General features: G+C 44.5%; 1 protein-coding gene across 4 annotated transcripts in view; it reads left to right on the forward strand.

Annotated features, from left to right (window-relative positions):
- Positions 1–27358, forward strand: part of GMIP (GEM interacting protein) — a 79904-nt gene that overhangs the window by 40176 nt on the left and 12370 nt on the right. For all 4 annotated transcript variants that reach the window (XM_083729173.1, XM_083729175.1, XM_083729174.1 and 1 more), the window contains exons 9-19: positions 4516–4692; positions 6630–6767; positions 10032–10222; positions 14822–14949; positions 16614–16700; positions 18385–18477; positions 19416–19576; positions 20478–20666; positions 21497–21634; positions 23976–24172; positions 26676–26964. In XM_083729173.1, the coding sequence (XP_083585299.1) occupies positions 4516–4692; positions 6630–6767; positions 10032–10222; positions 14822–14949; positions 16614–16700; positions 18385–18477; positions 19416–19576; positions 20478–20666; positions 21497–21634; positions 23976–24172; positions 26676–26964 (1788 nt within the window). The remainder of the gene's footprint in view (positions 1–4515; positions 4693–6629; positions 6768–10031; positions 10223–14821; positions 14950–16613; positions 16701–18384; positions 18478–19415; positions 19577–20477; positions 20667–21496; positions 21635–23975; positions 24173–26675; positions 26965–27358) is intronic.

Raw genomic sequence — 27358 nt, forward strand, 5'->3', positions numbered from 1 at the left:
TTACTGAAATAAATGAACTTTTTCACAATATTCTAATTTTCTGAGTTTCACCTGTATAACAAATAAATCTCCAAGTAGGAATAGATATATGAACAGCAGCTAAATCAATTAAAAGGGGTATAAAGATATGTAGCACAACTAAGAGTAAAAAGGAACCCATGGAGGGTGGGGTGTGTGGGGAAGTCGAATAATGTAGAAGAATATTGTGAAAGCATAAATAAAATTTTAAAAAAGAAAATATGGACGTCCCATTCCATAATGATAATTTGACTATTTATACCCCACACATCTTACTGGGGTTGCCCCACCACTCTGTGAAGCTTCCAACAGATATAAAAATATAATAAAACACTAGACATAAAAAACTTCCCTTCAGAGGCTTGGGGGTTGGATAACTCCATACCCCCCAATAGTTCTCCAATGAAAATAGGGATATTATAAGGAAAAGCGGGACATTCCAACCAGGATCAAATGAGAAACTGGGATGGCTTCTCTAAATTAGGGATGTCCCTGGAAAATAAAGACACTTGGAGGTTCTGTGATCCTTTTTCATCCCAAGGACCGTAGCCTGAGGTGCTCTCAGAGGCTTTACATGCCTTTCTCTGTCAACTTTAATTAAAAGCCATACATGGCTGACTTCCAGCAAGGCAAGGTGGCGAGTGCCACAGCTGCGCAGGGCTCCTGAGGACCACCAGCACCAACTGTGCTGCTTGGCTGGTCTCCATGCTGCTGCAGCTGCCATGGGGGGAGGGACTGGCCCCTCCTGTCCCAATGTCCAGATTGGTCAGCATTCTGCTCACACAAGGCCTGATCCCCCAGTAGAAACAGCAAACATTGGTAACATTAAAGTCACAAACCATGCCCCAGTAGAAGCTACCCTCAAAATAGGAGGGTCCTTCAGCCCCATCCTAACCACAAACCAACTAGCTAGAGAGAGTCTCTTGAAAACTCTCCAGAACTGCTTTAAGGACAATGATGTGGTTGACATCACAGCCCCCTTCCTTTGGGGCACAATAAAAGCAGAGGAGCCTTCATAACAACAGAGGAGCCTTCATAAAGAAGAGGGCATCCATTAAAAAAAAAAAACCTCCTCAAAAATTGATAAATTTGAACAAGACATTACTTTTTCTTATTAATATTTTATTAAATTTTTTCAAAAGAAAGATAAAAGATTACAATAGAACAATAAACATCAAAACCCCAACAGACACCAACAATCAAACAACAAAAAAGAAGAATCAAAACTCAGCCAAAAAACAGGAAAAAAGAAAAATATTCCAACCCAAAAAAAAATTTAACATAAAAAGGGAAAAAGAGCTCTTTTCAAATTCATATCCTTCATAACCTTATTTTCTTGACTTCCACCCACCCTCCTTTCTTGTATTCCACTTTAAAATTAATTTAGCAAGTTCATTCATATTTAATTTTATCCTTTAAAAGTTCCTTCACATATTGTATTATTCAAATTTTCATCCAATATCTAGGCCTTCTTTCATACTCTTATTTATCTTATTCACTAGAACCCCTTCGTTTCATTTCAATGTCCTCAACATTCAAAAATTTTACAATGTTTTTGTAGATAGTTTTTAAACTTCTTCCAATCTTCTTCCACCTGCTCTTCTCCTTGATCTCGTATTCTGCCAGTCATTTCTGCCATTTCCATATAGTCCATTACTTGGATCTGCCATTCTTCCAAGGTGGGTAAATCTTGTGTCTTCCAGTGCTAAATTCGAACAAGACATTACAACCCTCTCATCACACTACAAACAAACAAAAGCCAAAAAAACTCCTTAAACTCATAGAACCAAAAAGAAGGAAAATAAACTTGCTAGAAATCAATAAAACAATTATTAACATCCTATATTCTAAACAACGCTTTTACGAATATGGGGGGAAGAACTCCAGACTATTAGCAAACAGATGTAGGAAAAGATTACTCAAAATAAGAATACACAGTGTCACATAAAAATGCACTGTAAAAATACACATAAGAATACACTGTGTCACATAAAAAAACACATGGTAACATAACATCCTCCACCAAAGAAATAACCTCAGAATTTGCTGAATACTATCTGACTTTATGTGGGGACGCGGGTGGCGCTGTGGGTAAAACCTCAGTGCCTAGGATTTGCCGATCGTATGGTCGGCGGTTCGAATCCCTGTGGCGGGGTGAGCTCCCGTCGTTCAGTCCCAGCTCCTGTCCACCTAGCAGTTCGAAAGCACCCTTAAGTGCAAGTAGATAAATAGGTACCGCCTTATAGCGGGAAGGTAAACAGCGTTTCTGTGTGCTGCGCTGGTGCAGGCTCGCCAGAGCAGCTTCGTCACGCTGGCCACGTGACCTGGAAGTGTCTTCGGACAGCGCTGGCCCCTGGCCTCTAAAGTGAGATGGGCGCGCAACCCCAGAGTCGGTCATGACTGGCCCGTACGGGCAGGGGTACCTTTACCTTTACTATCTGACTTTTAGAAGACATCTGAAGGCAGCCATGTTTAGGGAATTTTTTAATGTTTGATATTTTATCACTTTTATTATTATTATTATTAATATTCTGTTGGGAGCCACCCAGAGTGGCTGGGGAAACCCAGCCAGGTGGGCGGAGTAAAAATAATAAATTTATTACTACTACTACTGAATTTTATGCCAATCTATACACCTCCTGCAACCCACAACAGGAAATCAGAAGATTCCTAACAGGACTGACCATGCCAACTTTAACTGCAGAGGAACAAGAATTCATGCACAGCCCTATCACCCCACAGGAAATAGAGGCAGTATTCAAAAACCTGTAACCACCCAAAGCCCCAGGCCCAGATAGCTATACAGCAGAATTCTACAACAAATTCAAAGAACCCCTGATGTCTTACATGACCTGTCTATTTAACGACATCACAAAAGGGCTCCCCATCCCTAAAACCTGAACCTCTTCCAAAATAGTTTCTATCCTAAAGCCACTCAAAGATAGCCTCAAAATAGAATCATACTGCCCAATCTCATTGATAAATCAATCAGTCACATCAATCCTGGCTAATCGCCTAAAAATCTTCCTACACAAACTAATCGCCCTGGACCAGGCAAGCTTTGTCCCTGGTTGCAGCATAACAGACCCCATTAGGAGACTACAGTGGTACCTCGGGTTAAGTACTTAATTCGTTCCGGAGGTCTTTCTTAACCTGAAACTATTTTTAACCTGAAGACCACTTTAGCTAATGGGGCCTCCCGCTGATACCACGCCACCATAGCATGCTTTCTGTTCTCATCCTGAAGCAAAGTTCTTAACCTGAGGTACTATTTCTGGGTTAGCAGAGTCTGTAACCTGAAGCGTATGTAACCTGAAGCATATGTAACCCGAGGTACCACTGTACTGAATCTGGTAGAACACAGCAAATCAACCAAACTCCCATTGACAGTCATGTCATCTACATTTGCATAACACTGAAGTACATATTCCTGAAAATTCAATGCAATACTGCTGGATTTTGCATTCCTGTGCTCTGGCCAGTGAGTGTTTAGGCACCAGGGCAATTGAAAAACACATGATACAGGCTGTTCAGTGCTGTTAAGTTTTTGAAAGGAATTATAGCATGCACTTAATATAGTGAATAATTTCAAATATGCTGGTCTATTGGTATTTAGATTGCACTGACTTCCCGCTGCTTCTCCTGCTGCTCTTCTACCTCCATGTCTATTAAATGTGATTAGAAGTGTAATGTGAGCATCTCCTGTGAGGTGCTGTTTGTGCAGCTGCTGTTTCCTATGGTGTGGAGGGGGGGGGGACCAAGCCTGATAAGCCGATGACAAATATAGAATGAATCTGCAAGTAGTGCTGGATGGCCACCCCTGTTGAGCTACTTCCAATGTAGCCTTTTGTTGTTACTAATTAGTTACTAGCTCACAAAAGGTTTTGCTTGCCCAGTTCCCAGAGATACCTCCTTCAGGGCTCATCCAGACTTGTGCTTCTTAAAAGACACTTTAAAAAGCATAGGTCCGAGGGTTTCTTTGCTTGTCCCCTGCTTAGGTCTGAGTGGTTTTGCTCTTCACCCACCCCTTTCCCCCCAAAAATCCACTCTCTAGCCATAAATCAAAGCAAGCATTAATCTGGAGAAAACTTCATTGACATTTGCTTTGATTCAGCGGTTTTCTTTGGGGTGGGAAGCAGTGGGGCAAGGAGCCCATTGTCATTTATGACACTCCGGGGGGCTTCCAGTTGTAGGATACTTCTCCTGCTCCATCAACTGGAAGCAAATTTTACTTGCCAAGGCCACTAAGCCTATAGCTATTTTCAAGCCTATTTTCAAGCCTGATTTAGAAGGGTTACAGCCGGGAACCACACTTTAAATCCACAAAAATGTGCTTTTCCCCCAAAGTTTATTGCAATTTGGTTTTAGCACTTTGATCAGGAAGGAAAGAAAAGCTCCCTAGATGCCTCCTAATGCAGGTCTGAGCTTCTAAATGAAAAAATGACCCAGAGCCACAGCTGGTCAGACATGCCCTTGTAACTCCACCTTCAATTGCAGAATGATTCCAGGTCCTCGATGCAGAAGGCACGGCTCCACTACCTCCAGCGCTGCGAGGATCTGGAGAAAGCCAAAGTGCTAAGTGCCAGAGCAGAAGAAGAATGGCAGACCACTGCAGGCAGCGGCAACAAGCAACTGGAGAAGCGGCGTCGATGTCGTGATGAGCTGCAGTCAAAGGTATCAGTCTGAGATCCTAAAGCCTATGCAGTTTGTCCCTTTGTCATTTGCAATCTGGGGTCTAGTTCAGACCTCGGATTTTGGAATTCAGGTCCTCCTAACGAAGAGCCTGTAAATGTGTGGCAAAGACTCATATGCCAAAGGTGAGTTGGGAAACAGGGCCAATGACAAGTTTTTGTGGGCTACAAAACTGGGTGTGGAGGATCTCTGCATGGGAGACCAAATGACAGCAAAGCAACTCACACAGAAAGGTTGATGGCCTATTGGTCTGGTCACCCCTGATAAAACAGGGTGTATTAGCTGGTTAAAATCTCTATTATCTTTGGTCTGTTTGTAGTCATAGCCTTTTATATACTAAACCTTTATGCTTTCCCTTATCCATTTAATGCTCCTAACCCTTCTTTTAGCTTCTTTTATAGTCTTTTATATATACCTTCTCTTTAAATCTCCAAAATGTTTTATAGATTTAAAATGATTGTACTCCACCCTACATCTATGACTGTAATAAACAGTTTTGTTTGCAAAGCCTATAAGGCTCTTTAGAATACGCCAGTATTTTATTGTATTCTTTTATTAAGTGCTGTCCATGGAGGCCCAGGTCAATCATATGTCCAGGGCAGCTGTCTCCCAGCTCCATCTGGTATGTAGGCTGACCCTCCCTGTCCGCAGACTGTCTCACCAGAGTGGTGCATCGCTCACTTGGACTACTGCAATCACTTTTGAAGGTGATTTGAAAACTACAACTAATCCAGAATGTGGCAGCTAGCATGGTGACTGGGAGTAGCCACTGGGACCATATAACACAGGTCCTAAAGGATCTAGATGGGCTCCCAGTACAACAACGACAACAACAAATTATTTATACCCAGATATAATTTATAGATGACTGGGTTTCCCCAGCTACTCTGGGTGACTATTTACATGTGCAGACTTTATATAATTCATTAGGTAACACATTTCAGTGGAAAAGTCAACTCAGAAGATATACAGGTCACTCTAACAATAAGAAATGCAGTTTCAGTCCAGAAGAATTTTGTTTCTCCTTTCCTCTGAAGAGGAGTTTGCAAGCACAATTCGAAGTGTTAAAGCCCTAAACAGCCTTGGCCCAGTATATCTGGAGGAGCATCTCCACCCCCATTGTTCAGCCCAGACACTGAAGTCTTCCTCCAAGGGTCTTCTGCTGGTTCCTCACTGCGAGAAGTGAGGTTGCAGGGAATAGGCAGAGGGCCTTCTCAGTAGTGGCACCCACCCTGTGGAACACCCTCCCATCAGATGTCAAAGAAATAAACAACTATCTGACTTTTAGAAGACACCTGAAGGCAGAGCTGTTTAGGGAAGTTTTTTATGTTTGGTGTTTTATTATGCTTTTATATTGGTTGGAAGCTGCCTAGAGTGGCTGGGGCAACCCAGTCAGATGGGCAGGGTACAAATAACAAAATAATAATAATAATAATAATAATAATAATAATAATAATAATAAATTAATTTTGTTTGAAGATTTCAGCTTGTGTGTAACCAAAAGGTTATTGCATGTCTTTCTGGCTGCTCTTGTCAGACTTTTATCAACTACCTCCCTGAGTAACCTCTCTCAAGAAGCCGATTGCCTAATGTGGATATTGAAGGAAATTTGGGGTTTGCCCAGTGACTTTGAAACTCCAAAGGAAATTAACAAAGGGGTCAGAGGAAGGCTGCAACAAACGGCATCGTTTTTCTATGTGACAATGAACCTCAAACTAAAACTGCATGTATGATTTCAGCTTAGTTTTAAAGTAAATTTTACAAAATTTATTTTGGGTGCATAATTTGGCTTTTGTGGTAGAGGTGTCCACATAGGGCACTTCCTCAGGTACCCTCAGAAATGTGTAAGTACCCCCTTCTTGCATCTCCAAGTCAGCACTTTCCATTCCTTCCCTCAGTTTTTATTTCACTGCCCACAGGTTCAGGAACTGGAAGTTGTCTATCGAAGCTGTGTCTATGATGCTAACATCCACCGGCAGGAACTGGAGAAAGTCAGGGAGAGAATCATCTCCCACATTCGCAAACTTGTGTACCAAGGAGATGAGGTGCTGAGGCGGGTAAGTCGTTATCTGTGCTGAGGGAATATCCCTGGCCCTTTCCTACTCTTCTCCAGGTGCAAAGACAGAAGTGACTCAAGGAGGCTTCACCCCAATTAATTACCTACCAATTAAGGGAGGCAGGAAACTTGAGTGCAGAAAGGTCTAGGGATGTAAGAAGGCAGCAATTTCCATTTGTCATAACTGTTTCCCTTCTGCTGCAGTTCAGTTTCCGTTAAATACTATGCTGCTTGTCTGGCTGTCCACTATTTAACGTAAATGGTTTTACAAATCTGTGGTGCAACCGCATTTGGAATACTGTGTACAGTTCTGCTGTGTTGGAAGAATCTCAGAAAAGGGCAATAAAATGATCAAGGGGAGAGGGCAACTCCCATTGAGAAAAGGTTGTGGCAGTGGGGCCTTTTTGACTTAGAGAAAAGGCAAGTAAGAGGTGACATGACAGAAGTTTATAAAATTATGCATGGCATAGAGAAAGTGGAGAGAGAAAGTTTTTCTCCCTCTCTCATAACACTAGAACTCATCAACATCCAATGAAGCTGAATATTGGAAGACAAAAGAAAGTCCTTGTTCACGCAGCACAGAGTTAAACTATGGAACTCCCTCCCACAGGAGGGAGTATTGACCACCAACCCGGATGCCTTTAAAAGAGGATTAGACAAATCCATGTCTGACAAGGCTTCTATGGCTAGCAGCCCACTGGCAATGTTCCCCCTCCCCTGTCAGAGGTCATCTGCCTCAGAACGCCTGTTGCTGGGAATCAGACAGGGTAGAGTGTTGTTGTGCCCACATCCAGCTTGCCACAGATTTCCCACAGGCCCCTTGTTGGCCCCTGGGATGCTCTAAACAGGACGCTGAATAAGATGGACCATTGGTCTGATGCAGCAAGCTGATCTTACATTATTCTACTTATTATTATTACCCTATCCTTTGGCCTAAGGTACCAGGGAGGGTCACAGCAGTTAAAACACAATATTTAGAAGCAGTTTAAAGCAACTTAACACCACAAAAATAAGGTGAGTCCTATGTATCCCTTTTGTTTGTCCCCCATGAAGCTGGAATCTCAGTCCTCACCTGGAACTGTCTGGAGAAGGATGGGACACAGCTCTTCAATGAGAGGCCAAGGCAGACAGGGGACGGAACAGAACTTTGGGCCTTTGTTTGGAAGGGAAAAGGAGAATTGGAAAAGGGCAGTTGAAGAAGTGAAAGGGAGAGAAAAAGCAGGAAGAAGGAGGAACAACAACATAAGTAACGGAACGAAAGAGCCAGGCAGGTCAAACACAGAGACACAACGGAAAATACTTTTGAGAGACTTGCACAGCTGCTGCAGTTGGAGAAATGCACAGGCTTGAGAGAAATGATCGGAGAAAGTAATGCTGATTATCTGTATTGCAGCAAAGGGCATTTAGGTGAAGTCCTCAGAACACTCATAGACAGCATCTCATCAACGTATACGTACAGTCATACCTTGGGTTAAAGTTGCTTCAGGTTGCGCTCCGCGGTGACCTGGAAGTAATGGAACATGTTACTTCTGGGTTTCGCTGCTTGCGCATGTGCAGACGCTCAAAATGATGTCACGCGCTTGGGCAGAAGCTGTGAATCGTGACACGCAGACACACAGACACGGGTTGCATTCGCTTCAGGATGTGAACGGGGCTCTGGAACGGATCCCATTTGCATCCAGAGGTACCACTGTACCATGGTTTTGGTGTGTTTAGATAAATTTGCAAGTATTACCCTGTGACACTGATGATCAACACTGCTTTGCCCCTGTTGTGTATTTGAGGGCGGTGGGGGGAGAGTCTGAGAGACAACAGCTTGCCTATGGACACCTGTGAGCTTTGGAATTTTAATTACAGCTCCCATCATTAACCAACAGGTAAAACCTGTGTTGGATTTTGCAGTTTTCAAAAACAACAGGCACCTCCAACTGTCCGATTTCAGCATCAGTCTGAATTGCATTCTATTACTACACAGTCGGTGGAGGAACAAGAATCATTACCATTGCTTGCTATGGTTTTCAAGAACATTTAGTTTAAAGTGAGCCTAGCAACAGAATAGATTGAAAACACCTCCGGTTGGCTGACATGCTTTTCACTGTTCCCTTTCTCCAGCAATTCTCGATACATTTTGCAGCTTGTTCTATTTGGGTTTCAGTCTCCTTTAGTCTCCTTTTGCTAGTTGCCGCAGCCAAGCCCCAAGATGAGGAAGACTTTAGAGGGGAGGACTTCGGGGGCTCGCTTGGGGGGGGGTGGAGAACAGAAGACAGAAAGCAGCATCCAGGGAAAGAACTAGACTGAAGTGGAAAGAGAGACCATGGAAGCTGTGCTATATGGTGTCTGGACCATCTCCGAAGTTGCAAGGGGAAAACCTCCTTGGCTGGGCATTCAAAAGAGATGTGGACAGAAGTTGGGCTGCCTAGGAGTTGTGGGGATATGGAGATGGTGGATGGATTCAACCTCCTTCCACTTATTCATGATGTGTGTGTGACAACCGTCATCATAGATGGGGCTAGCCTCAAGGATTGGTGTCATGGGGTACTTCCTGAGGGTGCATGTCTTCAGGAGGCCTCACTGCCCTTGGCTGGTCCTGGCCTGCCTGTGGCTGTTGGAGAGCATCTGTAGGCACAAGGAAACAGCAACACCTTCCCAGCAACACCAGTAACTCAGAAGAAGCTTGCTGGTGGGGAGGAGGAACAGCTATGGCAGCCTAGCAGCTTCAAAACACCACTGAGTAGCTGAAGTGAGGTGAGAGAAAGGGAGGAATGTAAATGACATGTGCGGACACCTTGTGCAAGCTTCCACCAGATGAAAAACAAAGTAAAAGCAGGTGAACAAGAAAAGCAGGAGACAAACACACAGCAGCTGAGGAACAGAGCCCACGTCTTCCTTCCCCCAAAATCATTCATCTTGCTTGTTGTAGGAATCTGATTTTGAGCCCTAACAGCTGACAGCAGAGCTGTCAAGCAAAAAAAAAAAGAGTGAAACCAGCACAGAATAGCTATAAACTTCATCAGCAGGAGGTGTGTAACGAGAGAAGTGATGCCATAATTGTGGCAGCCAATAGAAAGGTGTCCTTTTCTCAGCTAACTTTACATTACATTTAAATTTCATTTTTATGAAAACTATAATATCTAGATTTAGGGTTCTTTTTAAAATAGTTATTAATCAATTAACTGTTAGGAGAATTTAGGAGAAATCCCAGTTCTGAACTTCCAAATGGCGAAAAGTCATTTATAGTCATATTGTCATATTTTGTTTCCCTAAGGTCACCTTGAGGATGTTCATGTTCCAGAAAGCCCAGGCAGAGCGAATCCCTGCAGGATATCAGAACCTGACTGAGATCTGCAAGCCCTATAAGGTTGGGGCAAAGTACCTGGAGTTCATTCAGAACCTGCAGAAAAACGAGCTTCCGATGGAGGTGTACAAATTTGAGGAGTTTATATCCTCAGGGCAGAGGTAAGGAAGCACATTTCTTACTCCTCCTCCACACCTCAAGCAATGTAATGCCGCAGACTTTGGATGTCACACCTATACATGTGTACAAAACAGAATTCCTTGGGGGCTAAAAAACAGCAACTATCCATGGGAGCACAAGATGCAGAAAGATGCCCACAGCTTCAGGATGCGCCAAAGATGCACGAGAAAGACTGCCAAATCTTTACTAGTGGCGCAAGGTCAATACTATGTCATATAGTTAGTACTATGGGGAAAATCTTACTACAATACATCCTATTTTATCTATTGCATTATTTTTATTTCCCAGCCATCTCTGAATTTGCTGGGTGTTGGGGGTTGGAGAGGGGATAAATAAATTTAAATTAAGATAAAATGTCCAAGCAAAGAAATTAAGTTGCTTCAACATAGATTTGCTATTGACCTTTCACAGAGCCTGAGAGCAAAACTACATGTTATGAGGAAAACAGATTCTCCTTTGCAAAGGCCACCCCTGGCCATTTTTAAAATCATTTTGTCCCTAGCCAGAGCCCAGAACCCTGAGGCAAGTCAGGCCAGCAGAGTGAATGGAAACATGTCAAGCAAGAGTTTTGAAACTTTCTGCCCCAGAGGCCTACTTGGCAGGGCTGTCCCCATAGGCGCCGACTCCATGGGGCCTGAGGGGGCCCGAGCCCCGTCAAAAAATCGTTTAAGAAATAATTTAAGAAAATTATTAGTTATATTATGCTTTGTAAAATCACAAAATTATGTTGGTATTTTTTATTTTCCTTGTTTGACAATAGTTACCTTTTAAAATACATTCAGTAATGAGTTAAAACAAATAATTATTACGGTAGTAAAAGAGGCGGCGCGAGTAGTTTTGCTCGGTGCGTGCGACTGGCCCAGCCCCTCTTTCCTTTTCCTCTCTTCTGCTCTCCCGCCGGGCGCCTGAGGGAGAGTTACTTAGCGGTTCTGAGGAGCCGCTGTTGTTTCGGCAGGGGAAAAACCGCCGCCCGCGAACTGCCGAGCTCCCTCTCTCTTGAACGGCCAAGAGCTGGGGTGAGGAGGGCGAGCGAGCGCGCACGCGGGGAAGGGAGGGGAGGGGGCGGCCGGCCGGCACGAGGGGCGGTGGGAGGCGAGGCGCAGCGGGCACTTGCCTTGCCCACCACACATCTCTCTCCTTCTCGGTCTCTCTCCCTCCCTCAGCTGGCGAGGGGGCCACGAGGCGGGCGGCAGCAGCAGCAACGGGTCGGGAGCGGCTCTTAGAAAACTTCCCGGGGCAGGACCCCGGTATGGGCCCCCCCAATATTTTTTATAAGTCGGCGCCCCTGGCTGTCCCTCATCATAAATTGGGGGGGGGGCGTCCTAAAGTGTGGCAGATGGAGGCAGAGTTCAGCATAATCAGCTGACAATTGCTGACAGCATTTTCTGCTGATAGCACTTTTTAGAAATTGCTAGATTCTTGGCCAGAGCAATTTTATCATGGCAAGGAGTTTCATTCTTCAGTTTTCCTCAAGCTAAGTACAGATATTAGCCCTGGAGGCAAGGTGACTCAGTCACAGGAGGTTTAAGTGGAGAAGTTTTGTTTTTTAATGTTTTCCCTACCCCCTCTGTGATTTCTTTTTTTTAAAGAATATTTATTAAAGTTTTCAATAATAATACAATAAAAAGGAAAAAGGAAAAAATGACAAAAATACCAAAATAAAAATAATTAAAAACACATAAAGTTTCCATTACTTATTTTTCATTAACTTATTTCCCAGACCTCCTCATACCTCCCTTTTTTGTATTCCAATTCACATTGTTAGTTCAGCAAATCCTTATCAATAAATTTTAACCTATTTCTAACCCTTCTCCCCCCCCCCCCATATTCTCTTAAAACATTACAGCTGGAAACCACTTAATTTCTATCCGACATCATTCTAGCATTCATTAATTTTGCAATATTTCTGTAAATAGTCTTTGAATTTCTTCCAATCTTCTTCCGCCGTCTCTTCTCCCTGGTCTCGGATTCTGCCAGTCATTTCCGCCAGTTCCATGTAGTCCATCACTTTCATCTGCCATTCTTCCAGAGTGGGTAGATCCTGTGTCTTCCAATATTTTGCGATAAGTATTCTTGCTGCTGTTGTGGCATACAGAAAGAAAGTTCTATCCTTCTTTAACACCAATTGGTCAACTATGCCCAGAAGAAAGGCCTCTGGTTTCTTCAAGAAGGTATATTTAAATACCTTTTTCATTTCATTATAAATCATTTCCCAGAAAGCCTTAATCCTCGGGCACGTCCACCAAAGGTGAAAGAATGTACCTTCATTTTCTTTGCATTTCCAACATTTATTATCGGGCAAATGATAAATTTTTGCAAGCTTGACTGGGGTCATGTACCACCTGTAAATCATTTTCATAATATTCTCTCTTATAAGGCATTACATGCCGTAAACTTCATACCTGTGGTCCATAACTGTTCCCAGTCAGCAAACATAATGTTATGTCCAACATCTTGTGCCCATTTGATCATAGCAGATTTCACCGTTTCATCCTGAGTGTTCCATTTCAACAGCAAGTTATACATCTTTGACAAAATCTTAGTTTTAGGTTCTAACAGTTCTGTTTCTAATTTTGATTTTTCCACCTGGAAGCCAATTTTCTTGTCCAAATTATATGCCTCCATTATCTGGTAATAATGAAGCCAATCTCGCACTTTGTTTTTTAATTTCTCAAAACTCTGCAGTTTCAATCTATCTCCTTCTTGTTCCAAAATTTCCCAATATTTCGGCCATTTGGCCTCCATATTGAGCTTTTTCTGAGCTTTTGCTTCCATTGGTGACAACCACCTTGGGGTTTTATTTTCCAATAAATCCTTATATCTTATCCAAACATTAAACAATGCTTTCCTGACAATATGGTTTTTGAATGCTTTATGTGCTTTAACCTTGTCGTACCACAAATATGCATGCCATCCAAAAACATTGTTAAAAGCTTCTAAGTCCAAAATGTCTGTGTTCTCAAGAAGCAGCCAGTCTTTCAGCCAGCAGAATGCTGCTGATTCATAGTAAAGTTTAAAGTCTGGCAGGGCAAATCCACCCCTTTCCTTTGCATCAGTTAATATCTTGAATTTTATTCTGGGCTTCTTGCCCTGCCAGACAAATCTAGAAATATCTTTCTGCCACTTCTTGAAACAGTCCATCTTGTCCACAATTTGTAATGTTTGAAACAAAAACAACATTCTAGGCAGTACATTCATGTGATTTCTTCTCCTTTCACACTTCTCTGATGAACTACTAGTATTTTTCATCCCTTCTCCCTGCTTCTATTATGTTCACTTATTCCTCCTATAAATGTCATTTTTATTCCCAAGTTATTGTTGCTGTTGTTATTTTTAAAATTAACTTTTTATCTCTTATTCTAATTTCCTTCAGCCCTCCTTCCTCTGGCCTTTTCCTCTCACAGGAAGGAAACCTTCCTTCTCTCCTCTCCCTCAGTATGGGGGGAGTCACTGGTGCTGGCACCCATCCAACCCCAAGGGGACATCAAGGGAAGAGCCACTGAGCTGAAAGGGAGACCTACCTGAAAGTGGACTGAGGCCCATAGTGGTCCACTGTCTGGGAAATGGTGATGCCAAAGACTGCTTGATAAAGTAGGCACAGGTTGTAGGAGAATCCATTTCATTTGTTGAAGGTGATGCATGATCCAGAGCCAGCTTTTGTAATGGTTAGTGATTGTGTAGGTACCTTTCTTCATTTAGGGTGGTCATAGCCCAGGGCAGTGGCAGAGGAAGGGGTGTGTGAACCGCCCCGGGTGTTATCAGTGGGGGGGGGGGTGGTGACAAAATGACAAAAATATTAGTTAAAACTTTTTTTAAAAAAAGTTGGGCTCACGAAACTTTTTAGTTCAGTCAACAAACATAATGAAACGTGACTGGCACTGGGTGCCACACCACGGGGGCTGGCACTTACCGCAGGGCCTGCAGTGTGTTTGAGCCACGCGTCTCTCCTGGGAATGACGTGGTGGCTTGAGCGCCTGCAGGCTCAGCGCTGCCTGAAACGGCAGCGTGGGACTTGCGTCTGCCCACCGCCTCTTCCTACAGCTGAGGGAGAGACAGTGGAGAGGGTCCATGCAGCGTGCCCCACCCCCAGGACGTGCACGCTGCACCAGGCACCCTAGCAGCTAGCTACACCCTGGCCCAGGACAATAACTTATGAGACAAGAGCTTCTTCTACACCAGGGCACTGAGTATGGAACAAGGGTTCACGGATATCTTAGAAGGGTCCACACAAAGCTGTCCTCCATTTGCAATCTGCCTATGGTTTGCCAGTACATCTTCCATCTTTTTTCTTACTGCACATAGTCTGGCTTGTTGGAGAATGGTGGAAGTGCAGCACCATCTCCACAGGTAGAGGTGCTCTTCTGTCCTTTTAAAACAAGAAATATCTTCTTCCAGCTAGCTGCTTGATGAAGGCTAGTGTGCCTACACATGATGGGAGCAGCAAATGCACCAGCCTGCCACCTGCAGTGGCAAAACCATTGAACCATCGCACCAACTCATGAACAAGTTCTTTACTGACCATTAAATGTTTGCATCCTTTAAGAAAACTGAAGTGCTTGACAGATGCATTGCTTTCTCAGGTCACCCCCCACCAATGCCAGAAGAAAGAATGCTTCACACAATACTCGTATCGCATCATCTGCAGCTGACCTCAGCAGCTCCTCAGAAGATGCCTCTGGAAAGCCATCGTCCTCAAGCAGTGAGCAAAGTAAGTTATGTTTACATTAAAGTCAATTTTCTGTTTTATTGTCCTTCAGTTTTGTTCCATAATTCTTGCCATGGCCCAGCTAGATCAGTGAATGGTTCTCACAGGGCTGGAGTGGAGAGAAGGGCCAAGGAAAGACAATGACGCATTTCAAGGACCACCCCGTCCAGAACCCAGCACCAGCCTGTGTGGTGGGGCCAGCCTGGCATCACAACAGGTTTCCTGGAAGGGGCGGGGCTGAGGTTGGGCCTGCTTTCATGCAGAGCCAGTCCAGTGCCTTGCCCTGTCCAGGGATCCGCAGCACTGCAAGTGCTCAGAGGGTGGGACCACTGCTGCGCCCCGACGCACAGACCAGGGCTGCCCAAACCCCATGCTCTCCCTTCAGTGACTGGGGTCAAGGTGGTCACTCTACCTTGGGATTGCTAGTTTGAGTTGGGGAGCAACTTTGTAGTATCAGGGAAAACCCTCTTCTCCGTGCATTGGTAGACTTCATTTAAAACTCTGGCGTCTTCTAACAGTAACAGCTTGGATATTAAGGAGGACATAAAAGTTCAGATTTTGCATAACTTATAGATATGATTTCACACATAAAAAGAGAAAAAATGAGAGAGGGGGTGTATTCTTAAAGTGAAGGATATCTGTATTTGTTACCATTTGAAAATCTTATTTTCCTAGCTCGTCAAACTGAGAGATCAGTGTCTTAAACATACTTTGACTGAGAGTCGGTAGGGGCACAAAAATGCTTCTTGAGTCCAGCTTGTGGGCCAGTAGCTGCCTGTCCCAGGTCCTAACTAGTCATTTCCGGAGCCCCAGACTTCCTTTTCAGTCTCCTGGATCCTCACTTCTTAGCCCTGTTTCTTGGATGCTCCTTTCAGACCTTAGTGGAAATAAGGTGGAGACAGAACAAGGATCAGCAGCTGAAAATTTCTAATGTCTACCTCAGACACCCTCACCCAACATTTTACAATTCTATTTTTTGTTTTCTTTTGTTTCCTATCTTCATAAAAGATTTGAAAGCTATCCATATCACCTCTCCCCCCACCCAAACCATTGTTATATTATTATATTATTTGGCTGAAAAAGTAACTTCATACTGTCCTGGAAAGCTGTGTCTTTGTGGAATCCCTGTCCAGATTGCCTGAAAGACAGAAGGTGATTAACTCTGGAGAAGCTGCCTAGAGGGTAGATTCGCCACTGAATCGCAACAGGGCATCTCCTCTATAAGATTGCTGCAGCTTGCTGCAATGAAATTACCTCAATCTAGTAGAAGTCAGACTGAATTCCCCCAAGTAGTGTAGGCACTGGCCAAAGTGAACAGTTTTCATCATGCCTTCTGACCTGTGAACTGTCCAGCAGCTGTTCTCTGCTTCCTTTAAGTCAGACGAGTCTTCCTGGCTGCTGCTCCCCATTTCTTTGACTATGTAAAGACATCACATTTCCCCAGTCATTTACCCCTGTCTGTTACAGTGGTGCCGGCCCCAATCCTCTTTCATTAGCAAAGGGAATTGGATGTTTACAGGTTCAGTTTGACTGGGTTATGAAACCTTAAAACACAATTGAGCTGCATGCATGAATTGAAACTGTGGGCGATGACAGTGCTCTCGTATTGCCTACATCACAGTGAAAATATGAGTTGCACACATCTTTTGTTTCAATCTGTTATCCAGGTGGCAGCAAATCCTCCCACAGTGACACGGAGAGTCTGGGAGGGAGTACTGAGGGCCAGTCCTTAGAGTCACCTGCCTCCAGCCCAGGTGAGAGGAAAGTATGAAATGTTGCAAAATAATAAACATCCATTAGCACGAGGCCTTCAGGTTTTTCCACATAACTTTGTTTTTCAGCACATATAAATCTGCATGCTTGGTTATTTTTTTGCAATGTGCCTCTTCTATTAAGGGCAAACAAATCACTTTAAAATACCAGGTTTTAATTTGTTTTTCAAAAGTGGGCTTTGAATATGCCTTTTAAAAAAACTGAATGGCAATTTAATTTGTGCTTCCTTTGCAATCCCTAAATTATCTTTTAAAAATTGAATTAATGCATTAATACATTCTGAATTGGAGGACCCATGAATGGTCTGGGAGGAAGTGATGCCGCAGATTCACTGCAGCTATGTAACTGTGGACCTGAATGGAAGTCTGCAGGAAGTCTGCAGGAAGTCCAGGAGTCTGCAGGAAGAGTGTGCTGTAAATAAAATACCCATAATATTAAAACAAAATTCTGAATTGATACTCTAGTTTCATGTCAGCAGTATCCATATCTAAAGGAAAAGAGAGCAAGATATTAAAGAGAGGAAATGTTGCCTGCAGAGACTGACATACAAGCCTGCAGCACGCAGGTACTGGGAACCCATTCTTAGTGTGGCCCCATGTCCTGCTTTACAGAGGGCAATTTGAAGGTCTATGCAGCCCAAGTCCAATTAAATACTAGGTTATTTGTGTAAATTTGCTTTAATTGATGTTAGTGGCTTTGCACTTCTTTAGTATGGAGAGGGAAATCCAGGTATAAACTTTAATGTAAGTAAACAAATCTGGACCAATAAAAGTTTCTGAACTTTCTTCAAGGGTAGCCATACAGTGCATTGCGGTGGTCCCGTTGAGAGTTTGCCAGGGTATGCTTGGTAGTGTCAACATCACTCTTTCTCTCTAAGAAATACGGTCATGCCTCAGGTTACAGACGCTTCAGGTTGCTTTTTTGGGGATATGGACCAGCCAAAACCCGGAAGTACCGGAATGGGTTACTTCTGGGTTTTGGCGGCCGCACATGCGCAGACGCGCCGCTGCGGGTTGCGAACGCTGCAGGTTGTGAGCATGCATCCCGCACGGATCACATTCACAACCCGAGCGCCCACTGTATGTTGAAGCTGATAAGAAAGCTCTCCTGGTTGTATCCAGGAGAAAGCCTGTACCCAGGAACTGTAATGGATGGGCATTTTTGTTGGGCGGGATGTACAAGGGCTTTTGCTTGTCCAACTGGCTTTCCCTCCACTCTCCTCACTCCATGTGCCCCCCCCTGCAATTCACTCTGGGAGAGCAGGAGAACCCCAGAACAGAAGAGGGATGTTTGTACAGACGGAACATCTGTAGTAACTCAATGCTGAATTCCACCAATTAACTTTTCCAGTTCTAGAGCCAGTTACCATGAGCATCTCTATATTTACCTTGAGATAAGTAGCTGGAGCATTAGGGGAAAAACCCACTTCAAATTGTTAATACTGCAGTGAAACAAAGATGGTCTAAATTTTCAACAAGGCTGTCTATAGGTTAAACTGAACCCAGTTCCTAAAACTGTAGAGCACTCTTTCCTTTTCAAGGAAGGGTAATTTCTTTTTTCACAGAAGAAGCATCCTAAGCAGAATCCTGTGTGACTTTGAATTTAACTGGTTTCTGGCTCTTAAGTGGCTTCCTTTTCCGTTTTTAATCTGTTCTTCATGTCTAGGCCACAAGAAGTTGTTGAAAGCTCCATCCACAGGCACGGTGTCCTCCTCTGAGGACTGTGAAGGCAAAGATTTAATGCAAGCCTATGACCATGGTGAGAAACAAGCCACAGACTGGGGAAATGAACGAGGGAGGGAAGAGTCCTATAACTGCAAATGCTAGACAAATGGCAGATCATGAGGTTAATCAGTTCTGGGCATGTACAGCTTTAGACTGCAGGTGAAGACTGCATGTTGAATGTTCCCACATAAAAGCAAAAACGCCTCCCATGAGAAAACCTACATTTTGGGGGAAATGAAGGGCTCGTGTCCTTTTTCTGATGTATATTTTTCTACGGAAAGGTAATATGTTTCATACAGGGGAGGGGAAAATTTGATCATGTAATGGTACTGTTCAGGAACGATTTTACCACGTGATCTCCTCTGCCATGCCAGAATTAATGGGGCTTTATGGATGCTGGGATTTCTGTGTGGACTCAATATCTGAAGAGGATTGGAGGGAGAAATTGCAAGGTAGTAATGTCTCTTGTTTGACCAAACTGTGGGAGGCAGTGGAGGACAGAGGTGCCTGGCGTTCTCTGGTCCATGGGGTCACGAAGAGTCGGACACGACTAAACGACTAAACAACAACAATGTCTCTTGGCTAATCACAATGAAATCAACAGCAAAAAAGCTGAATGGAAAGTCAACCCACAAGAAATTTAACCACATTTGAATCACTTTCTTGACACGAGGCAAGTGGAAATGTGAGTGAACCCGCCGTGTGAGGGCCAGCCAGGGTGCTGCTGCACTTCCATGTATCTGGTTAAGAGGGAGCGAGGTTCCTGCTTTACCTTCTCCAGCTTTCCCAGCCCCCTGGCACTTGAGAGCCTTTTGAGTCTGAGTTTGAAGGAACCTTCCTTTGTGTATTCTAGTCCTTCCCACCCTCTGCTATCTGTTCTCTGTGTAGAAGGTGCATGTTTAGCTATTAATCTAGAAGCCATGTCTGCAGTCTAACAGAGGACAATAGTCACATGCCTGACCCTCTTTTCAGATCTCACTGATGTTGCCTCTGAAAATGGCTTGTCCCATTACCACTTTAAGAACATCAACCTCTCCAGTGCTGCTCAGACCCACCATCTGCGGAAGCTGAGGGGCCCTTCAAAATGCAGAGAATGTGAGAACGTAGTGGTCAAAGGCGTAGAATGTGAAGAGGTCAGTGAGCATTAAAGGGAACGGCTTTGCTGCAACAAGAGGTTCAGATCTCAGGCAGGCTGGCACTTGGGCACTGGAAAGGGAGAGGCACACAAATTGGCCCCAGCTTACAGCATAAAGCCCTGAGGCAGATTCTTAGACTTTTAAGTCTGGAAATAATTAGGATTTTGGTTGCGATCGTATGTATACAAGGGGAGAGGAAGTGGGGTGTGGTGCACCCCGGGTGTCACCACTGAGGTGGGTGACAAAATGCCAGGCAGCACTCACTGCGGGGCCTGTAGGGCGCCCGAGCCATGAGAGAGACGCGGTGGCTTGAGCGCCCGCAGGCTCCGCACTGCCCAAAAGGTCCACCTGCTGCCTCCCCCCCCCCCAGCTGCAGGGCGGCTGAGTGGGAGGAGGCAGGCAGACTCTAGAGGCCCCACAGTGCGCCCCGCCCTTGCCTCGCCCCTGGGCACGCCGCCCCAGGTGCCCAAGCAGCTTCCTCCGCCACTGTATGTATACTTAGCACTACTTCTGTGTGAACATAAATAGGATGCTGCTGTAAATCTACTAATCTAGTTCCGTGTTTTGCCCTGAGACAGGCTGTCCTGAATATTCGCTATATCCTCACACACGCCACTTGTGTGAAGTTAACTCCACTTGATGAATGTTTTTCAATGAGATTTGATTGCCAATGTGAATGAGACATGTAAAAGAAGATGGAGTTGGTGCTCTGACTCCCCCTGTGTCTGGATGTGGAACCTGGAAAAGAGAATGAAGCACAAATGGAAATGCCTTTCCTCTGCTGTTGGTGCATTACACCTGTCTCAGAGTACTGAGATGTGAGAAATTAGCAAGGGGTCCCTTTGGGGCTGGGAAAGAGTTCAGCCAGAGTAACACGGGATCTTTGGGCCATTTGCAGTGCTGCCTGACCTGTCACAAGAAATGCCTGGAGAGCCTCCTCATCAGCTGTGGTCACCAGAAACTGCCGGCACGGGCATCACTCTTTGGGATCGACTTCCTTCAAGTGTCACGGGATTTCCCAGAAGAAGTGCCATTCATTGTGGCAAAGTGTACCTCGGAAATAGAAAGGCGTGCCCTGGGAGTGCTGGTAACTTGTCCCTGCATCCAGAAATCCACCAGTGCTCAGACTCCATACCTCTCAGAACCCAGAGTGAGCAGCAAAACATAAAGACATAAACATATGTCTGCTGCCCAAACATAAAGGCTGAATTAATTGAGTAACTATTAGACTATGATTGGTTCATTTGTATTCCTCAGTTCTGTGCAAGTGCAGCAAACCAGAGCAAAAAAAAATTCTAGACATTAATCCTAAAGAAATGTGTGAGTTATGCCTGGTGAAATCCCACAAATAAGCAGTGACCAGAACAGGATTTCTGGTGAAGAATGAGCTTTTCTGCTGGTGCAGAATTTTATATCCACCATTCTCCTATCACAGTAAGAAGGAGACAGTGGTGGGAGTTCCCAGTTATTGGGAATTTTTAAGGTGATGAACAGCCTCACCTCTAATGAGGAGCAGGCTGTGCTGTGGCAGGATCTAGGTGCTTACCTATGAAGAAAAGACAGGTTGTCTGCTTCTTTGCGTGTCTGTATTGCAGCAGTTCAGGGAAGGTGCAGAAAGTGGGGGGTGGAAACAGCGGGGGGGGGTCAGAGAGTTGTGAGGCATCCCTAGACTCTTTCTTTCACTCTGCACGGTAGCCCTAACTTCCTGGTGAGCTAAGGCGTCTGCTTATGGCCTTCAAGAGCTGCCTCAGAGTTTCAGTCCATGTGGATTTCCCAGTTTCATGTGCTAGCAGTCCAGTCTCGTGCACACACACCTCCACCTCCCTGCTGAGTCAGAGAGAAATCCCAGGTCCCTTTCTGACACATACATCATGTGCGGTGGCCTCAGGCCCAGTCTCTTTTTTGTCCTTGACGCAGGGCATTTACCGCATCAGTGGAGCCAAATCACGGGTGGAGAGGCTGTGTCAGGCCTTTGAGAGTGGCTGGAGGCTGGTGGAGCTCTCGGATCATTCACCCCATGACATCACTGGAGTCCTTAAACATTTCCTTAAGGAGGTAAGAAATGGAGGGGGAGACATCCTTAGAATTTCATTTCTCTAAACCTGAGAGTGGTTTCCCAAAGTTTATGTCTTTAGCAGACTCTGGGAACTCATCAAGCTACACATCCCCAACCCTTTTCGGGTGTGTGTGTTATTTTATCTAAAGGTGGAAACAAATGTAATATACAAAAAATAAACATGCAACTGGGTTCAATCTGTTGGGAAATAACTGGTGAATACCAATTAATCCTGAAGTCCCAGGTGTGTGGGGAACTACAAAGAAAAACAGCTGACTGCATGAATTCAGAAATAGGGTGTGGGGCTTGACTTCAGCCAAGGCAGCCCCCAGCAGAGTTTAAAACACAGATCTAGACTGCGTTTACAAAGCATGGGAAATATAGGTCGTTAGACTTTTAAATGTCCCAATATGAGTGCTTACAGTTCTCCCCTGCCTCTGCCCTCTTGAGCTTAATAGACCACAACTTTTAGTAAGTTTAAATGCTTTATTTCAGTAATCACAGGTCTCACTCATGTGTTGTTCAATGCTACAGCAGAAACAACACAAGTAAGGTATTTTTGCTTACAAAATACAGAAGTGATTCTCAAACATGTGGACTGAGTCTGAAGTCCCAGGCTCAGACATCTGCTCAACTTACATGGTTCAAAGGAAGAGGGGAAGGAATATGAAACCTTTAGTTCCTCCCTCCTTGGAGGAAAGGGGATGTGACATCACAGAGTCTACTCTAGTAATTTTGAACTCTGTAGTCCTTAACCCCTTCATATACTAACTAGCACAGGTATGCATTGTTAGGTTTGACTACAAAACTCCCACACACTCTACATTAAAGGTAAAGGGACCCCTGACCATTAGGTCCAGTCGTGGCTGACTCTGGGGTTGCGGCGCTCATCTTGCTTTATTGGCCGAGGGAGCCAGCATACAGCTTCTGGATAATGTGGCCAGCATGACTAAGCTGCTTCTGGCAACCAGAGCAGCACACGGAAACGCCGTTTACCTTCCCGCCGGAGCGGTACCTATTTATCTACTTGCACTTTGGCGTGCTTCAAACTGCTAGGTTGGCAGGAGCAGGGACCGAGCAACGGGAGCTCACCCCATCACAGGGATTCGAACCGCCGACCTTCTGATCGGCAAGTCCTAGACACTCTACATTAGTCTTGTTTATTGTGGCATTGCTGCTCATGAGTTGCACAGCACGTGCCCCAATCTGTAGTTATTCTGCTCCTTCTGTTCCTTTATTCCCTGATATTTCTAACTAGTTTTATTATGTATTTTTATTTATTGCGTATGTGCACAGTAACCCTTAATACAGGGGTCACCAGGAGCCTCAGCTTTCACTGAAATTAGGCTCGAAAGAAGCATTCTGTTGTAGCCAGTAGAATAGGTTGTGGTGTGTGCTTAGTAGAAATGGGCAAAATGGGCAATTTCGGTTTCACATTTTTCCAACATTCAGTTCTCCACAATTCCACATTTCTTTGTAATTTTTTAAAAAAAATTAAAGTCCTCATAAAAATCATAAGTGTTTTAGGGCAAACTTCTCATATGCGTGTGCTTATATACCATCTTACTTCTACTATGCACATTTCCCCCCAGTGCTGTGCTGTTTCCTCTAATATAATGCATTTTTGCATGGGATTTTCTCTAATATAGGCAGTTTTGTGCACATTTTTCTCAACTATATGTATTTTTGTGCACATTGCTGGGCTGGAGAACTGTGCTGCTAATTACAGAAAAGTGTGAATTTTGAAGCATGGCTCTGTTCCAGTACCTGCATTTTTTCACAGTGTGTGAATTAGGTATCTTCTTCTTTAAATGCAAACTGAATCGATTTCCCTTCCCATCTCTAGGATTTGGTTGAAGTGTTTGTGCATGTGGGTGTGGGTTTATGGTGACCAAAACAATTTTCAAATGGCCCCCCAAAATGTTGGTGACCCCTGTCTGGAGTAGTTAGGGCATCCCATGACTGCCCATGGTTCTGTTGCATCTGCTCTGCTCTCTATTTTCCATTGTTCTTTGTACTGTCGTAAGCAGCTGTAGGCTCTCCAGATGCTATGGTAGATCTGTGGCTGAGGGAGGAAGGCTCTTCTCCTGGGAGACTAGCATTTTTTATAAGATTGTGATGATCAATTAATTATTTTCTATCTCGCTCTTCCAAAGGAGCCCAGGACAGCAAACGATGACACAATAAAACAATACAATTAAAATAAAAGGAAGGTATATTTGAAAACAAGAGCTTTTACCTTTACCTTCTGCTGGAAGTGGTTCACTCATTTCTCTGAAAACGTTTGCAGTCGCATGTAAAGGGGGGTTTTCTAAATCTTCTCCTCCCTTCTTCTTACAGCTTTCCAGTCCTGTGCTCCCGTACGAGCTGTATGATGATTTCATGGCTCTCTCCAGGAGCGTGCAGAGAATGGAATACAGAACAGGGGCTGATGCCAAGACCTTGGCAGATCCCATCAAGAGTACAAAGGATTTACTGCGCAAACTGCTACCAACAAATTATAACACATTACGGCACCTCATTGCTCACCTCTACAGGTAACAGGGAGACCAGCAGTGACTCCTGAGCTCTTTTCTTGTAGGAATAAGGGCCGCTTTGGATGCTCTTTGCAAAGCTCTAAAGTGGGGTATAAATATCCTTAAGAGTTAAGTATCCAGTTTCAATACAGATCAATTGGTCCACACCTCTGTTTGCCCTGCCACTTTCCCCTGGGAAAACCTGCTGTTTCCTTCTGAAATGGACCAAATGGCAACTGGGTTTTCTGCAGATTGCCATTTGTTCCAATTTAGCAATAAAGAGTGTTTTGCTTTGAAAGCTGCAGGGCAAACACAAAGCCACTCATACCTAGAAAGCCCAGGGCCCTATGAAGCAGTGTGCGCCCACCCACCCCAGGTCTCATTGGGGCTCCCTACGCCACTGCCTGTGTTTATCTGCATGATACTTGGGTGTCCTGCTTTCTCCCAAGGGCTCAGACTACGAGTAGAACATATAAAACCAAGGGCAAAGCTAGACTTTAAGTCAGACCCAGTTTGACACCCCATGTGCATTTATGTTCACACACACGTAGACTGGGAGCCTCAATGGTGCCCCTCTGGAGGCTTCACCCAGGGCAAAAAACCTAGCTAGCCCCCACCCCCGAAGCTATAGTGCTGTATGAAATTTATGTTTTCCATCCCCAGATGCTTTTAAAATGGTATCTGATCAAGAATTCAAAAATTGAGAATAGCTTCCACAAGCCACAAAAACCTGTTTGCATCTTCCTTAAGGGTAGAGCTGTGCATTGATGCAAACATATGTCACACAACCTTAGTGGCATCTTCTTCTAGGGAAATGGTGGCCAACCTGAATCCAGTGATCCTTGAAGTTCCTCAGAAGCTTCCCCAGGGTTGCTCTATAAGAAGATCAGCCCGACCTGGCCACAGTGATCCATGCGACGGTCATCTCCAGGCTTGACTACTGTAATTCGCTCTACGCGGGGCTGCCCTTGAAGCTGTCCCAGAAACTCCAGCGGGTACAGAATGCTGCAGCGAGGCTCTTCACGGGGTCTCTGCCATGGGAGCATATTCACCCAGTGCTCCCGGTGCAGTACAGGGTCAGATTTAAGGTGCTGCTTTTGACCTTTAAAGCCCTTCACGGCCTAGGACCCTCGTACCTACGGGACCGCCTCTCCTGGTATGCCCCACGGAGAGCCTCAAGGTCCATAAATAACAACACCCTAGTGGTCCCAGGCCCTAAGGAAGTTAGATTGGCTTCAACCAGGGCCAGGGCCTTTTCAACTCTGGCTCCGGCCTGGTGGAATGCTCTGCCTCATGAGACCAGGGCCCTGCAGGATCTGATTTCTTTCCGCAGGGCCTGTAAGACAGAGTTGTTCCGCCTGGCCTTTGGCTTGGAGCCAATTTGATTCCCTCCCTCCCTCTCTCCCCCCCCCCTTTCTTTTCCTTCTCCTCCTGCAATGAGGCTACATTTTAATATTTTAATGTTTCATTATTTTAATGTTGCATTTTATTTTTGTTTTTAAGTTGTAATCATTCATCTTGTTTTTATTATTGCTTGTAAGCCGCTCTGAGCCCGGCCTTGGCTGGGGAGGGCGGGGTATAAATAAAAAAAATATTATTATTATTATTAGTCATGGAATAGGATTCAGGCCACTTAGTCCATTCACGTGAGACCCAGTCAGCCCCAAACCTCATACAAAAACCTCTCCATCTTGCTAAAGTTCTGCAACTAATGATTTGGGAATTCTTATGCAGGGAGATTCACAGCTCAGTTGCAGAACCATGGGCATAGCCAAGGGGGGCTCAACAACTTTGACTGCCCCCACAACAAAAATCCTGGCTAGGCTCATGTGCAGAACGCATGTTTTCAATCCCCAGCATCTCTAGTTCAAACAATTGGGGAGCAGATGATGGAAAAGATCTCTGCCTGGAGCCCTGGAGAGCTGCTGCCAGTCAAAGTAGACAATATTAGGCTAGATGGACAAATAATCTGACTTTGTATAAGGAAGATTCCTGTGTTTCTACAAAACAGAAGATTGTAAAGAGAAGAGGGTAACTCCAGAGTAAATCCTTTCAAGGTGAGGGGAACCTCAGGTGATAGGTTAGCACAACTACTTTTGCACCAATAGTATAAAGCTATAATGGTTATTCATGTTTTATGTAGGGTCTAGGCTCTTCCCTCAAGGTAACACTCCTGAAGGGGTATTGTATTTTTCCAGTACTCAAGCAGCAATATTATACTGCTGGAAAAATGTGACCCCTTCTCTGACATTATCATCATTGCTGTACCATGTGGAATGCAGTTGCCTAAGTGTCACAGCCCCTATTGAATGGCACCAGTGATGAAGGACCCATCCCATGCATGCCAACCATGGAGATGCTTTTCAGAATGAAGTGGAGAAGCCCTGAATCCACAAAGTCACACAAATAAAAATGACTACCTACCTTACTGAAAATGTAGCCTAAGCACCTCAGTGTCTCCCATTTCTGGAAAATGTCTAGGTTCAGACCTTTGATGATTCATTCTCTCTCCTCCCCCCTCAAGAGTGGCTGAGAGATATGAGGATAACAAGATGTCTCCCAACAACCTGGGGATCATATTTGGGCCCACACTAATCCACCCTCCCTTGAGCAATGAAGTTTCCATGTCGTGCCTCGTGGACTCAGGGTACCAGTCCCAGCTGATTGAGTTTCTCATCCTCAACTACGAAAGAATTTTTGGGATGGATGACCTGCCTCCATCTGTGCTTTGTGAACGTGAAAACTCTTTGAAAGAAGCAATTACCAATGAAGCTCTTTCAAGCAGCGAAAGAGATGTTGATGCACCCTCTGAGGTAGGAGTGGGGGCGGTATTCCCAAGCACATGCTTCCCTTCATTTCCCTACTCCTTCCCACATTGCCTCTACAGATATACTTCCATGGGCACCCCTCAAAATCGTGGTGCTAAGAATAGGGGAAGTGCCGTATTTTTCTGTATATAAGATGCTCCCATGTAGAAGACGACCCCTATTTTTTTTGAACCCAAAATTAATAAATCAATATTTTAGGGTTTCCATATCTCTAGAAGTGAAAATCTGGATGATTGGTGGCAGCAGAAGGTTGTTGAGCTTTTTTTGGCCAAGTGGGCAAAGTGTAACCCCCAGTCCCCCCGCCAAACACACAATCCAATCCAGACATTTGCTAGAAAATTTAAAGATCCTCCCGGCAATCAGCCTGTGATGGCTGGCA

This window comes from Podarcis gaigeae (assembly GCF_964106915.1).
Source record: "Podarcis gaigeae genome assembly, chromosome: 2".
In the NCBI taxonomy this organism is placed as follows: domain Eukaryota; kingdom Metazoa; phylum Chordata; class Lepidosauria; order Squamata; family Lacertidae; genus Podarcis; species Podarcis gaigeae.